Source organism: Oryctolagus cuniculus, chromosome 18 (assembly GCF_964237555.1).
Source record: "Oryctolagus cuniculus chromosome 18, mOryCun1.1, whole genome shotgun sequence".
NCBI classification, from domain to species: domain Eukaryota; kingdom Metazoa; phylum Chordata; class Mammalia; order Lagomorpha; family Leporidae; genus Oryctolagus; species Oryctolagus cuniculus.
This window is the reverse complement of record NC_091449.1, coordinates 60,216,204-60,229,113: the sequence shown is the minus strand read 5'-3', so window position 1 is coordinate 60,229,113 and position 12,910 is coordinate 60,216,204. Positions and strand designations below refer to the sequence as shown.

General features: G+C 45.4%; 1 protein-coding gene across 1 annotated transcript in view; it reads right to left on the bottom strand.

The window, feature by feature from the left end:
• Window positions 1-12,910, bottom strand: part of VAT1L (vesicle amine transport 1 like) — a 169,044-nt gene that overhangs the window by 125,890 nt on the left and 30,244 nt on the right. The window contains exon 3 of the mRNA XM_008257643.4: window positions 8,323-8,538. Within this exon, the coding sequence (XP_008255865.1) occupies window positions 8,323-8,538 (216 nt within the window). The remainder of the gene's footprint in view (window positions 1-8,322; window positions 8,539-12,910) is intronic.

The following is a 12,910-nucleotide window of genomic DNA, read 5'->3' as shown; positions in this document are numbered from 1 at the left end:
GCGTATGGGATGCGGGTGCTGCAGGCCATGGCTTAACCTGCCACACAAAAACGCTGGCCCCTCAGCTGCACTCTTGTCCAGCTCCACTCTGCTCATCATCCTCAGATCAGAGTGCACATGCCACTTCCTAGGGGAAGCCTTCCCTGATTCCATCCCCCTTTATCCAGGTCACTTCTCCTTCATAAACACTCACTTCAGCTTACATCTCCCTTTTATAGCAAAGTTATACATGTGGTTGTTTGATTTATATGCTCAATTTTCTTTTATAGCACTTCTTTTTTAAAATTTTATGTACTTATTTGAAAGACAGAGTTACAAAGGCAGAGGGAGAGAAAGAGATGAGAGAGAGATGAGAGAAAGAGAGAGAGAGAGAGAGAGAGGTCTTCCAGTCTCTGGTTCACTCCCAAATGGGCCAGGATGAAGCCAGGAGCCAGGAGCTCCATATGGATCTCCCATGTGGGTGGCAAGGGCCCAAGCACCTGGATCATCTTCCAGTGCTTTCCCAGGTGCACTAACAGGAGCTAGACTGGAAGCAAAGCAGCTGGGACCTGAACCAGCAGTTACCACAGTGAGTGCCAGTATCACAGGCAATGGCTTAAACAACTGTACCATAACACTGGCCCCTACAGTGCTTCTTTTTGAAAGAAGAGAATCCATCTTACCTGCTATTGAATTTCCTAGTGCCTAATTCAACATCTGGAACCAAGGAGACGCTCACTGCATATCACTACATAGATGTGGGATGAGTGCATGAGTAAATGGATGGAATAAACACAGGATTTGGACATTGGTAGCACGTTACTTGGAGAACTAACCCTAATTCTTAGGAGGCTGGTTTGAGCAGCAAGGTAGATGCTGGCGCCTTTCATGACCAGTGACGGTTTTATGTTCAACAGAATGCACTCTTCTAGGGATGGTAGCACACAGACTTCTCTTGTCTGCGAAAAAGGTGTGGCTACCTTCTGCATCCATACTCTTCATCACACAGGGTCCTCACCCCACGTTGTCATGGTTGAGTGTTAAAATGATGTGTCGTTATCAGTCAGGGAGGGCCACCAGCACATGGGCCCATGGGCGATGTGGAGGAGCCTCACGATGCACTCCTCCCTTTTGTGGTTTCTCCTTTAGAACGGTTTGAATGACACTGGGAATTGCCCCATCCATAAGGAATAGAATTTAACCTTCGAATGGTATCCACTTAATGTTCTCTGAAAGTGAAAGTCTGCCTTCCTTTCAAGACGTGCAGCCCAGCACAGGCTGCTGTGAGCTGAGCTTCTCCCTACCTGTCCATCGCTTCCTCCAGTGTCTCAGTTGAATGCCTGTGGAGGGAACTTCATCTGAGACCAGTGGAGACTTGGGGATGCTTCATCCAGACCTTTCTGTGATTTGCAGTTGCAGCCAGCCTGGAAGAAGTGTCAGCTGTCTTTACAAGGTCTTTGAAATATCTTCTTGGTTGGAAAATTTAGAAGGTGCTATGGCAAGGTGGAGGAATATGCCCAGGTAGGAATGAGAGGATTAGAAAATTCATTCAGCTTAGCAGAAGCCCTTGGCTATAATACTGTCTTTCTTTCTCTCTAATGATTGCCTAGGCAATTTTAACTTTACAGAGAAATTAAAAAGTTGAAGACAGGGGCCAGCATTGTGGTGCAGTGGGTTATGCTGCCACTTGCCATGCTAGCATCTGGTATCAGAGTGCCAGTTCAAGTGCCAGCTGCTCCACTTCCAATCCACCTCCTTACTAATAAACCTGAAAAAGCAGTAAGAGATGGCCCAAGTGCTTGCACCCCTGCCACCCGTGTGGGAGAACCAGATGGACCTCCGAGCTCCTGGCTTCAGTCTGGCCCAGCTCTGACCACTGTGGCCATTAGGGGAGTGAACTAATGGATGAAAGATCTCTTTCTATCTGTCTCTTTGTCTTTCTCTGTCATTCATCTTTTTTCTAAAGATTTATTTGAAACACACACACACATACATATACACATATATGAATATGTGTGTAAACACACATGTATATATATGTGTATGTGTGTATGTGTGTGTGTGTGTGTATATATATATATATATATATATAGAGAGAGAGAGAGAGAGAGAGAGAGAGAGAGAAAGTTCTTCTATCCACTGGTTTTCTCCCTAAATGGCCACAATGGCTGGGGCTAGGACAAGCCAAAACTGTGAGCCAGGAGCTTCTTTCCGGTTTTCCACATGGGTGCAGGGGCCCAAGCACTTGGGCCATCTTATGCTGCTTTCTCAGGCACATTAGCAGGGAGCTGGATCAGAAATGGAGCAGCCAGTACTTGAACTGGTGCCTATATGAGACGTCAGTGCCACAGACAGAGGCTTAACTTTCTACACCACAGCACTGGCCTCATCATTCTGTCTTTGAAATTAATAAGATAATTTTTTAGAAAAATAAAAGATATTACAGAGACTTACTCTTTGCCCCAATTTTTGTTAATGCCAATGCCTTATATCACTGTAGTGCACTTACCAAAACTTGAAATTAACACTGGCTCCATACTATTAACTACAGATTTTACTGGAATTTCGTTCATTTTTCTGTTAACATCCCTTTTCTGCTCCAGGACCCAATCCTGGCCACCTATTGGATTCACTTGTCATGGTTCCTTGGTTTTCTCTGGTCTTTTTCGGTTTCTCAGTCTCTGTGTTTCTCAGCATCTTGACAGTGTTGTAGAATACTGGTTGGACACGTTATAGAATTTCTTTCCATTTGAGCTTGTCAGTGTTTTGTCATGGTTAAAATGGAGCTATGGGTTTGGGGGAATAATATCCTAGAGGTAAAGTGCAGTTCTCATTGATCATCTCAGGGAGTTCACGTAGTCCCTGCTTTTACATCCAATATGTGACCACATGCAACTCAATAAACAGTTTTTTCAGCCCCTGTTTCATGTTTAGTGTTACGAATATAACACTCTTTCTCCCCTCTCTCTTCCTTTCTCTTCCATTCTCTTCCCTCCCTCCCTCTCCCTGTTCAACCCTCCCTCCCCATCTCTATGCAAGATATTTTAGTATCATGCTAAATCCTTCGTTCTCAATCCTCACATGATGTATACACCATTTCCATGGCCTCCTCGGTAGAGCTGAGGTTTGGGTTCAGGTTTGCCTGCCTCCTTCCTACCACACAGCTGTGCCTCCAGTACACCATGGCTCTGCCCAGGAAATGTGGCTTGAGGATGAGTGCACCCACACACAAAAACCTTAGCAGTTCTCCCATAACTTTCATGAGAGGGCTGGGGTTAGCCAGACAAGGAAGCACAGCAGAGCTCCTTAAAGGAGGTGGCATTTGAATTTGGTAAGAATGGCCTGGAAAGAAGGAACAGAGGCTCCAGGCATTGGTTTGACCTGAGTTCACTGTGACTGGAGGATGGACTGGAGAGTGGGTGGAGGAAGATGTTTCCCTTGCCTCATCTTTACAGAGACACTTTCTAGAGAGGATGTACAAGAGGAACATCTCATCTCCATGCCTGCCTGTTGCTAAGGGACATCCAGGTAGAGCAGCATCAGACACAGCTCAGGAAGCCCAACATGTGCCCTGGGACCTTCATCCACAATCATCTCAGCTCCTCTGACTGCTGGGAACGAAGGGCTCTGCCTGCAGGGATCTCTGCTCAGATGATGTGATGATAAAGGGAAAAGGACTTGGAAACCGGAAAGAACCAGATGTCAGCCATAGATGCAAGCAGCCTCCTCTTAACAGTAAGGTCACGGCTCAGAAACTGAAGGTGCTCGAAGTCACTGAGAGGCTGCGTTCAGTGGGGTTGCCAGCCAATTCTTTGGTGTTCCTTGCATGAGTCTCATTCCGTTGCTTATTTTGTTACTTTCCCTTTAAGGGATTGGGAGTCCATTTCTAACCAGGTTCTGAAGATTTGATTATGGGCATTACTGTCACAGGCCATCTGGTCATATTACCATCAGACAAAAACCGTGTCTTCAAAGATCTGAGAGAACAGGGGAGGCACTTGGGCGATTCCACTGACAGCGCAGTCTGCTCTGAACTGAATTATTTTCCTATGCTAAATTAAAGTTTCCTTAAAATCGACTAAATTTGGTGTTCCTCACATGTTGTCTGCAAATTCCCCATTTCAGCCTTTGATGAAAATCAGACGGAAGTCTTGATGCCAATTAGGACTGCAAACTTTACATAAATCCAATTTAGGTAAATTTCTCCTAATTAGGCTTAATCTTCTTTGTCGTCTCATCCCCGTGAAGTTAGGCAGTGTGAATCCCAGCCACAGTCTTTTGGTGTTTTAAACTTTCTATATTTAGCACTGGGTAGAAGTTGAATAAACAGTGATTAAATGAAAGGATGAGTCATCTGGGTTTTCTCAACCTTCTCGGTTGTTGGATGGAAAGAGAATAGGTTTTGGAATCAGCCGGTTTAGGGTTCAAATCCTATTTCTGCTATTTGCTAATTTGCTACCTGCATTTTCTTGAGGCCTCTGTGGGGTCACCATAGTTAGAAGAGGGAGGGAAGCAGCTCAAGGGAAGTATTTGTGTTCATTTACTAATGCTACTAATGCTACTGGGACAAAGCACCACAGGCTTACTGCCCCCATACCTCACTGATTTGTCAAATAACAATTCTGCAGGTCTGAAGTCCAAAATGGGTTTCATTGGGCTGAATTCAAGGTGTCAGCAGGTCTGTGTTCTCTTGGAAGACTCCAGAAAAAAACACATTTTGGGGCTGGTGCTGTGGCGCAGAGGGTTAATGCCCTGGCCTGAAGCGCCGGCATCCCATATGGGTGCCGGTTCTAGTCCTGGCTGCTCCTCTTCTGATCCAGCTCTCTGCTATGGCCTGGGAAAGCAGTAGAAGATGGCCCAAGTCCTTGGGCCCCTGCACCCACGTGGGAGACCCGGAAGAAGCTCCTGGCTCCTGGCTTCGGATCAGCACAGCTCCAGCCGTAGTGGCCAACTGGGGAGTGAACCATCAGGTGGAAGACCTCTCTCTCTCTCTCTCTGCCTCTCTTCTCTCTGTGTAACTCTCTGACTTTGGAATAAATAAATAAAATCTTTTTTTTTTTAAAAAAAAAAAAAAGAAAACACATTTCCATCTCTTCCAGCATCAAGAGGCACATGCATTCTTTGGCGGGTGGCCTTCCCCCATCATCAAAGCCAGCAGTGTAATACCTTTAAGGCTCTAACCAAGGAAATCAACCCACATCAAGATCCTTACCTTGATCACATCTGTAAAATTCCTTTTGGTGTGTAATGGAACAAACCCAGGGCGCCAGGAGTCCTCTGTGGACTTCTGTGGAGGCTCATTATCCTGCTTGAACAGCAACCTTGCAGTCAGAGGCTGAACTTCACAGATCTGACAAAAGGTGATGGGAAGCACTCCAGCCATCTGCAGGGTGTCCCACGTGATGCATAGGACAGCAGCCATTTGTCTTCTTGGGAGGAATCTAGTTCTAACTGTGATGGGGGGTGGGGGTGAGTCTCTGGTCTTTCTACTGGGGGTACAGAGGATTATTCAGGCTCTCCTTAGAATTCCTTAGTTTCTGTAAGATGGTGAGAGCTGCACCCCAGCCAGCTGAGTGTTTCACATACTAGGGGTCTTCAAGAGGTTTATAGAAAATGCACATTGCCAAAAAACTATGCTTTAAAAATATTTGCACCAGAATAAACAAATCTTTTAATTCCATTTTCTATGAACTTTCTGAAGTACCCTCATATTTGGACCTGTAGTTAGCTAGAAACCTTTCTCTAATGATTGGGAGAAATGTCCTTTGGGGAGATTTGCCCATATGCAAGAAGGGCAGTCCATCCACTCCTTTACACTACGGAGATGGAGCCAGAGCACAGCATTTCAGCCCTAGGACGTTTGCTTTCTCTGTATTTTGCTTTATGCTCTTGGGTGTTACCAGGATCACAGCATTAGCGAAAACTGCATGGAAATATATGCATTTATTGTACTAGCTTTTTTGAGCATGCTCATTGCATTTCAGCCTACATTTATTATGAGAAAGCACAGAGAAATATCCTCAAGTTTCAGAAATCAGTACTAGTTAAGGGTTTCCCTCATAACTGCTTCACTTCTATCAAATGAATGCTAGCTCACACAGATGCTCATTCTCCCTATTTTTGCTAACCACTGAAAAACTAAGAGACACAATCATTGCTCACCTTGAATATAGCCTTAGGTCATCTGCATTCTGTGCATTAACTTCTTTTCCTGCCCTTATTGTTTCTTTTTCCTAGTTCTTCAACCCATTTTACATTTTAGCCATTATTGTTGGTAGAATCTTTAAACCCAGAATAAGGCATGATAACAACTCTTGTTATTTCCTGAGACTTTTTGTCTGTAGTGAGACACAGGCCTCTGGAACATTCCTCTTTGTTCCAGGAACAAACTAAGTTGAAAAAAATCCAAACATGAAACATCTTGAATGAGGCCAATGCATAAACACTGACTCTGGGCAGAAGTGAGTCCAGCATCATTGGCAAGACTGGAGCTTGTGTTGATAATATGAAATGACTCTCTAACACTTTGCATTCTGAGCACACAAAGATCAAAAATGCCAGCATTCTAAACAGCTTGTTTGCTATCAGCAGATTGCCAGAAACTAAATCCATTCCTTTGCTAAGGAATGCTTAGCTTTTATTATATCTTTACTCATGGTCAAAAGACATCTGCAAATTTGCTACAGTAATTGAAGATATCCTTCTGAAGGCATTGCTAAATGTACATGGTTTGAGATATGAACTAGTTTTTTTAGAAAGGAAAAATAGAATTATGCTTTATACTGCATAGGGTTTTGAGAGTAGAAAGACAGGAACAAAAATACCCTCAGTATTAACGCAACCTCCACTGAAAGTATTTTTGACCTATAACCAATCATAAGATTGAATCTGGCATGTCAGGACCTTCTCTTTCTAATCTCTACATCTATAGAGTCTAAAACATTGTGCATATTTAATGAGCGCTTGGGAGTTTTAATGCCCTCTGCTCTCACTCTCAGAAAAACTAGAGTTCCACCAAAAGCCCAGTATACTGCTAGAGGCATGCAGTAGCACTGAATGAATGGCACAGAGACACATCCAAAGAAGGAATTTCCACTATCCCTAATGTCCAGAGCAGAAATTCAGATTTTAGTTGCTCACCCCCTTGGCAAAACACAAAAGACAGATGACACGCAAAGAATTCCCAAGTGTAGTCAATCTCCTGGGTATGTACTTAGGGTTCTTTTTTTTTTTTTTTTTTTTTATGACAGGCAGAGTGGATAGTGAGAGAGAGAGACAGAGAGAAAGGTCTTCCTTTTGCCGTTGGTTCGCCCTCCAATGGCCGCCACGGCTGGCACGCTGTGGTCGGTGCACCGTGCTGATCCGAAGGCAGGAGCCAGGTGCTTTTCCTGGTCTCCCATGGGGTGCAGGGCCCAAGCACTTGAGCCATCCTCCACTGCACTCCCTGGCCACAGCAGAGAGCTGGCCTGGAAGAGGGGCAACCGGGACAGAATCCGGAGCCCCGACCGGGACTAGAACCCAGTGTGCCGGCACCGCAAGGCGGAGGATTAGCCTAGTGAGCCATGGCGCCAGCCTGTACTTAGGGTTCTGTACTTAAGCTGTCTCTTGGAATCCATGGAGATTTGTTCCAGAACCACCTTGTGGATACCAAGGTCTGAGGATGCTCAAATCCCGTACAAACTGACACAGTATTTTCATATCACCTGTGAGCATCTTCCTGTAAGCTTTAAATCATCTGTAGAATACTTATAATGCCTAACACAATATAACCACTATGTAAATAATTGTCTTGTGTAGGGAATACTGACAAGAAAAAAGTCTGCACATGTTCAGTACTGATGAAATTTTTCCTAATATTTTTGATTCACTGTTGATCGAATCAATAGGTGAGGATCCCAGAAATACGAGAGGGATGGCTATCATTCCCAGTGTGCTAGTACAATCTCTAGCCACCTTTCCCCTACTCAAGAAAATGTATCAGAACACAAATGAGTAAGAATGTCATCCATACCAGAACCATCTCAAATGTACTGCAATGTATTGAAAAAGTAAGCCATCCACATTTTTTGGCATCTCATCTAATATTAGTAGTGTGTGACTTGTGAGGTATCTCGTGACGAATGACACAAGATTTCATCACGATACCAAGACCAAGGGTGCTTCTCAGGGAACCTTCTCTGAGGCTCACCGTGCCCTCAATACAGTCGTCTAAATGGGCTTTGCCACCCATATCAGTTCATTTCAGAGATTATTTATACTCATACCAGAATCTCATTGCCAACTAAGCGTCACTCCACTTTCACCACCTGGCCCTCTGAGAAGAGTCATGAGCAGCCGACTTACCACACCACCGCCAGCCGAGTGCACAAGCACAGACATCCCTTCTCGGAGGTTGGCGACCTCAAAGAGCATCACGTAGGCTGTGACGAAGTGCACGGGGAATGCGGCAGCCTCAGGGAAGCTCATGTCCTCTGGGATCTTATAGACGAACTCCACAGGCGTGCAGACCACCTCTGCCCAGGCGTTGTAGTTGACAAATGCCATGACCCGGTCCCCAATCTGGGCGTGGAGAAACACAGAGTTAGTGGAGGCAAGTTCAGGGCAGAGTCTTGAGGAGAGACTGGAATTATAGGGAGCTGTCCATGGTATGAAACATCATTATTTCTCCTAATTCTCCTACGTGTGAGCTCAGTCAAAATTCTTCTGAGTTCTTTTCTTTTATGATTTGATGAAATAAATGACTTTAAAAAAGAAAAGTGCAGCAAAAATCAAATTTCCACTTAATGCTCGTAAGTCATGCAACTGATTAGAAGAACCGTTGACAATTCTGTGTTTCCTGCCCATGCAACTTCACCACTACCCTCTCCTCTCAGAAGCAGGGAAGATGCTTGGTGGAGGGCCCTTCCCCCCTCAAAACTCTGGACATCATTTATGTGATGGCAAGACACCTGGGAAGTATGCACACACCTAATGAAAGTTGAAACTACTGAGAAGTTCCCTTTCTTTCGAAGCCAGATTTCGCCTGACCAGCTCTTGTCCTCCCTTTAAGGTTTATGAAAGCCTTTCTCAGTCTCAAGTTCTGGGTGCTGGGGTATAATTGTAAATGAGGTACAGTTCATACTTTCCAGTTGTTCCTATTCCCTAAAAATTTAATGTGGCAAATAATATGAGGGACAGAGCTTAGAAGGCAAGTCCGTTTGGAAATGATACTTTTGTACAGACTGAAGCCTCAAGCCAAAGACATGAAGCTGTAATGGTGATGTTTCAGACATTGGTCCAGAGATAACAGAGATCACTTTTTGTGCAGGGAAAGCTGGGCTGTGGTGGTGAAGGGACGTGAGAGCAGTCTGGAGAGGAGCTCTAGAACCCTGGCCAGGTCTGTGCATTTCGGAATGGAGCTACCACAGCCTCAGCTTGGCTGACACAGTATTTCCAGGGCTGGGGGATGATGTGACAGAAACAAAAGCAACCAATCATGGTGCATTCGGTCCTGGGTGATGAATTGAGCTCAGGTAGATGACATCATTGGGGACATCACCAGAAAGGGTCTAAATGGGCCTGGACACCTCTGCTCCAGCTGCCAGAGCATCCTCTTGGAGGGCTGGGTTAGCCCGACACAGGTGAGATGACTGGGTCACAGAAGCAAACTGTCTGCACCAGTTTGTCTTCCAGGGCTCCCTTGCTAGCAACAAGAGTGATGCACAACCTGGGGCAAGCAATGAGCCAGTGTGATGATCTGATGGCTGGGCGTGGAGGGCTTTCTGTGTGCCTTGTCACATCCCCTTTCCCCATTTGGGAGGCTTGGCATAAATACAGGCAGGTCTCCCCCTCCCAAATACTCCAGAGTCTCTGGCAAGGGACGAGTCTTGCCTGGACTTATCTGTGTATTATCTGTGGCTGCAGGTTCCAGCTAACTTATTTTCTCCTCTGTTTCATATCCCTAAATGTCCCTGGACTCCTTAGGTGTTAGAAGGAGGAGATTTTCTGTCCTGGTAGTGGCAGCAGTCTGTCCCAGGGAGGAGACAGTTAAGAATAAAACATCAGGGCACAGAGGATTAAGCCTCTGCTTGTGACACCAGCATCCCATATCAGAGTGCTTGCTCAAGACCTGGCTGCTCCACTTCTGATCCAGCTTCTTGCTAATGCTCCTGAGAAAGCAAGAGAGGATGGCCCAAGTACTTGTGTCTGTGCCACCCACGTGGGAGACCCTGATGGAGCTCCTGGCTCCTGGTTTCAGCTTGGCCTGACCCTGGCTGTTGAGGGCATTTGAAAATTGAACCAGAAAATGAAGATCTTTCACTCTCTGTCTCCCCACTCCCCACCTTTGAAACAAACAAACAAACCTTCCTTTCTAAAAGGATAAAACACCAGCCAGTGATGACAACGTGGCAGCAGGGGTGGGGATTAAGATGATGTGAAAAAAGGAAAATGGAGTTGAGCCCCTGCACCTGCCCACTCTGAGCCCCTGCGTCTCCCCTGCACCTGTCGTGGAAAACAGCAGGCAAAGCTCGGGGAGCTGCATCTGGGAATCCTCCTTTCCTCGCAAGGACTTTGATCTTCAGCTAACTGTGTGTTCTTGTTGCTTTTAGGGAGATTCTAGGGCATCACTGGCTCTCCCAGCTGTCAGCAGCCTCAGCCAAGGCCACAGGAGTTTTCTTCCTGCTGATATTTTTGTAGAGGCAGAGGTACCATAGCTCCTGGCTCCAGGTGAAAATTTAGCCTGCCCTCTTTGGGGAGCCTCCCCCCCTCCACTAAGAAACAATGCAAGAAGTAGATATAATACCCTCAACCTGGATTCTCATCTGGTTCTATCCCTCAAAACAGAGTGACCACAGGGAAGGTACTGAGCCGGTGTTTCCCTCGGGGAGTGCCTCTGTCCATCAGGGATTGCTTCTCTCTCTCTCTCCCTCTCTCTCTCTCTCTCTCTCAGGACTCAGCAGAAAGGTTGAGTGATGCAGTATGCATGAACCTGGCTCCTACATTACCTCAAAAAGACCATCCCGACTCAGGGCGTGCCCCTCCCTTCCATGAGGTTCCATCACATCACTCATTTCTATGTTCTTCAAAGCACCTGTCCCTTCTAGCATCATCTCACTCATTCATACATCCCATCTCTTTTGCCCACTCCCTCCCACCCCCAGTTAGGATGACAGCTCCATACTCAGCTTACTGAGCCCCTCCTGCCTGGAGCAGTGAAGGCTCTCATTCAACACTGGTTGAGTGAATGAATGGATGAACACACCTAGAATACGATTAAGGGCAGGAGGAGGTCACTAAATGTGAGATTCTCCTACAGGATTTGGGAATCAAACACAGGCGTACGTGTTTCTTTGAGTTTTTTTTTAGGGGGATTTCTCCAGGGCTCTTGAGAATTTGATGAAAACTATACATCCTATCCAGGAAAATAACAAAAGCAAAAACATCATCCAATGTGCACTCCCTCATCTTCTTCATGGGTGGACCCCTTGAAACCCACCTATGGAAATCTCCCATGGGGCCAGGGAGGCCAGGCTCCTTCTGTCTCCTCTTGAGCCTAAACTCTTGTGTCCCCACACACACCATGGAGTGTTTGCATCAAAGGTTATCTTACAGGCACAAGCTCTCGTCTAACCTCCCTTGTTTATAGATGAGGGAAACCGAGGCAATGGGCAGGTTGGAGCTCTGCTGAACTTGTGCCAATCACTCAGGGCAGGGACAGAACTAAAATTCTCTCGTTTGTCTTCCACCACCCCTTGTGGATTCCCTGGCAGTCTGGCTTGTTGTGATGTTTGTGCCAAAGCTCAGCACTGGATCATTATCACAGAGGACGTGGAGCTGGGTGCAGCAGAAAGCCATGCAACTCTAACGCAGAAGCCTGAACGGTAGAGATAGCAGAGGACGCCGCTGGGCGTGACGACGTGCGTTATGTGGCAGGCATTTTCTGAAGGCGTCACATGTTTTAGCTCGTCTAATCTTTGCAAAACCGCTACAAAGGCATGGCTGGATACTCCGTTCTTTTTATCAGTCATGTACCAAGCGAGACACGATGCAAATAGAAAAACAAGAGCAATTTTCCCTTCTCAATGCTAAGTATCTTTCATAGCATATTATTTTTAAATGTGAATTATAAAGAAGTAAACTAATGCTAAGAATTTCCGTGAGCTGCCAAGTGCCAGTGGTATTGGATCCTTCTGCTCATTCTGTTATTTGATATGCTAGTTGCTTATATTAAAGTTTTCAAGTGCAGTATTCAAATTGCTGTGGTCAGAGGAAATTCTCATCAAATTCGTGGCTTCCATACACCCGTGGTTTGGTTTTGATATATTTTTCTTATAACTGACCACTGTTTTCTTTGTGATTTAGTTTTCTCTTCAACCCTTCCCTAGCAACAAAAAGCCTTTTATGTGATGGGTTCTGTAAAGTCCCTTTGGAGATGAAGGATCATAGATTTTACATTTAAATTGAGGCAAAAAGAGATTAAATCATGTGCCTAAGGTCATTCAGGTAAAAATCAGAGCAAGGATTTAAAACCAGTAAGGCGGTCTTACTGCAGACATGGATAATTAACTCATTACACCCCAGATGAGTGCTGCAGAAAAGATAAAGTTACAAAGGGCACGCAACAGAGGAATCCGGGAAATCTGGGAATGATAGTTGAAGTCTTCAGGTCTCAGTTTCCCCATTCTAAAATGGGTATAATATTAGCAAAGAGTTCTGATGAAGACTAAATGATATAATATGCCCACAGTGTACTCAGATGATGCATGGAAAACGAGGAACGCCAAAAAACATTAGCTCATAAAAACAGCAGATTTGTTCCTGACCTAATTCACAATTTAGGGATCATAAGCTAAGCACAGGGGCCAGCATTGTGGCATGACAGGTTAAGCTGACGCCTGCAATGCTATCTTCCCATAGGGGTGCCTGTTCAAGTCCCATCTGCTCCACTTCT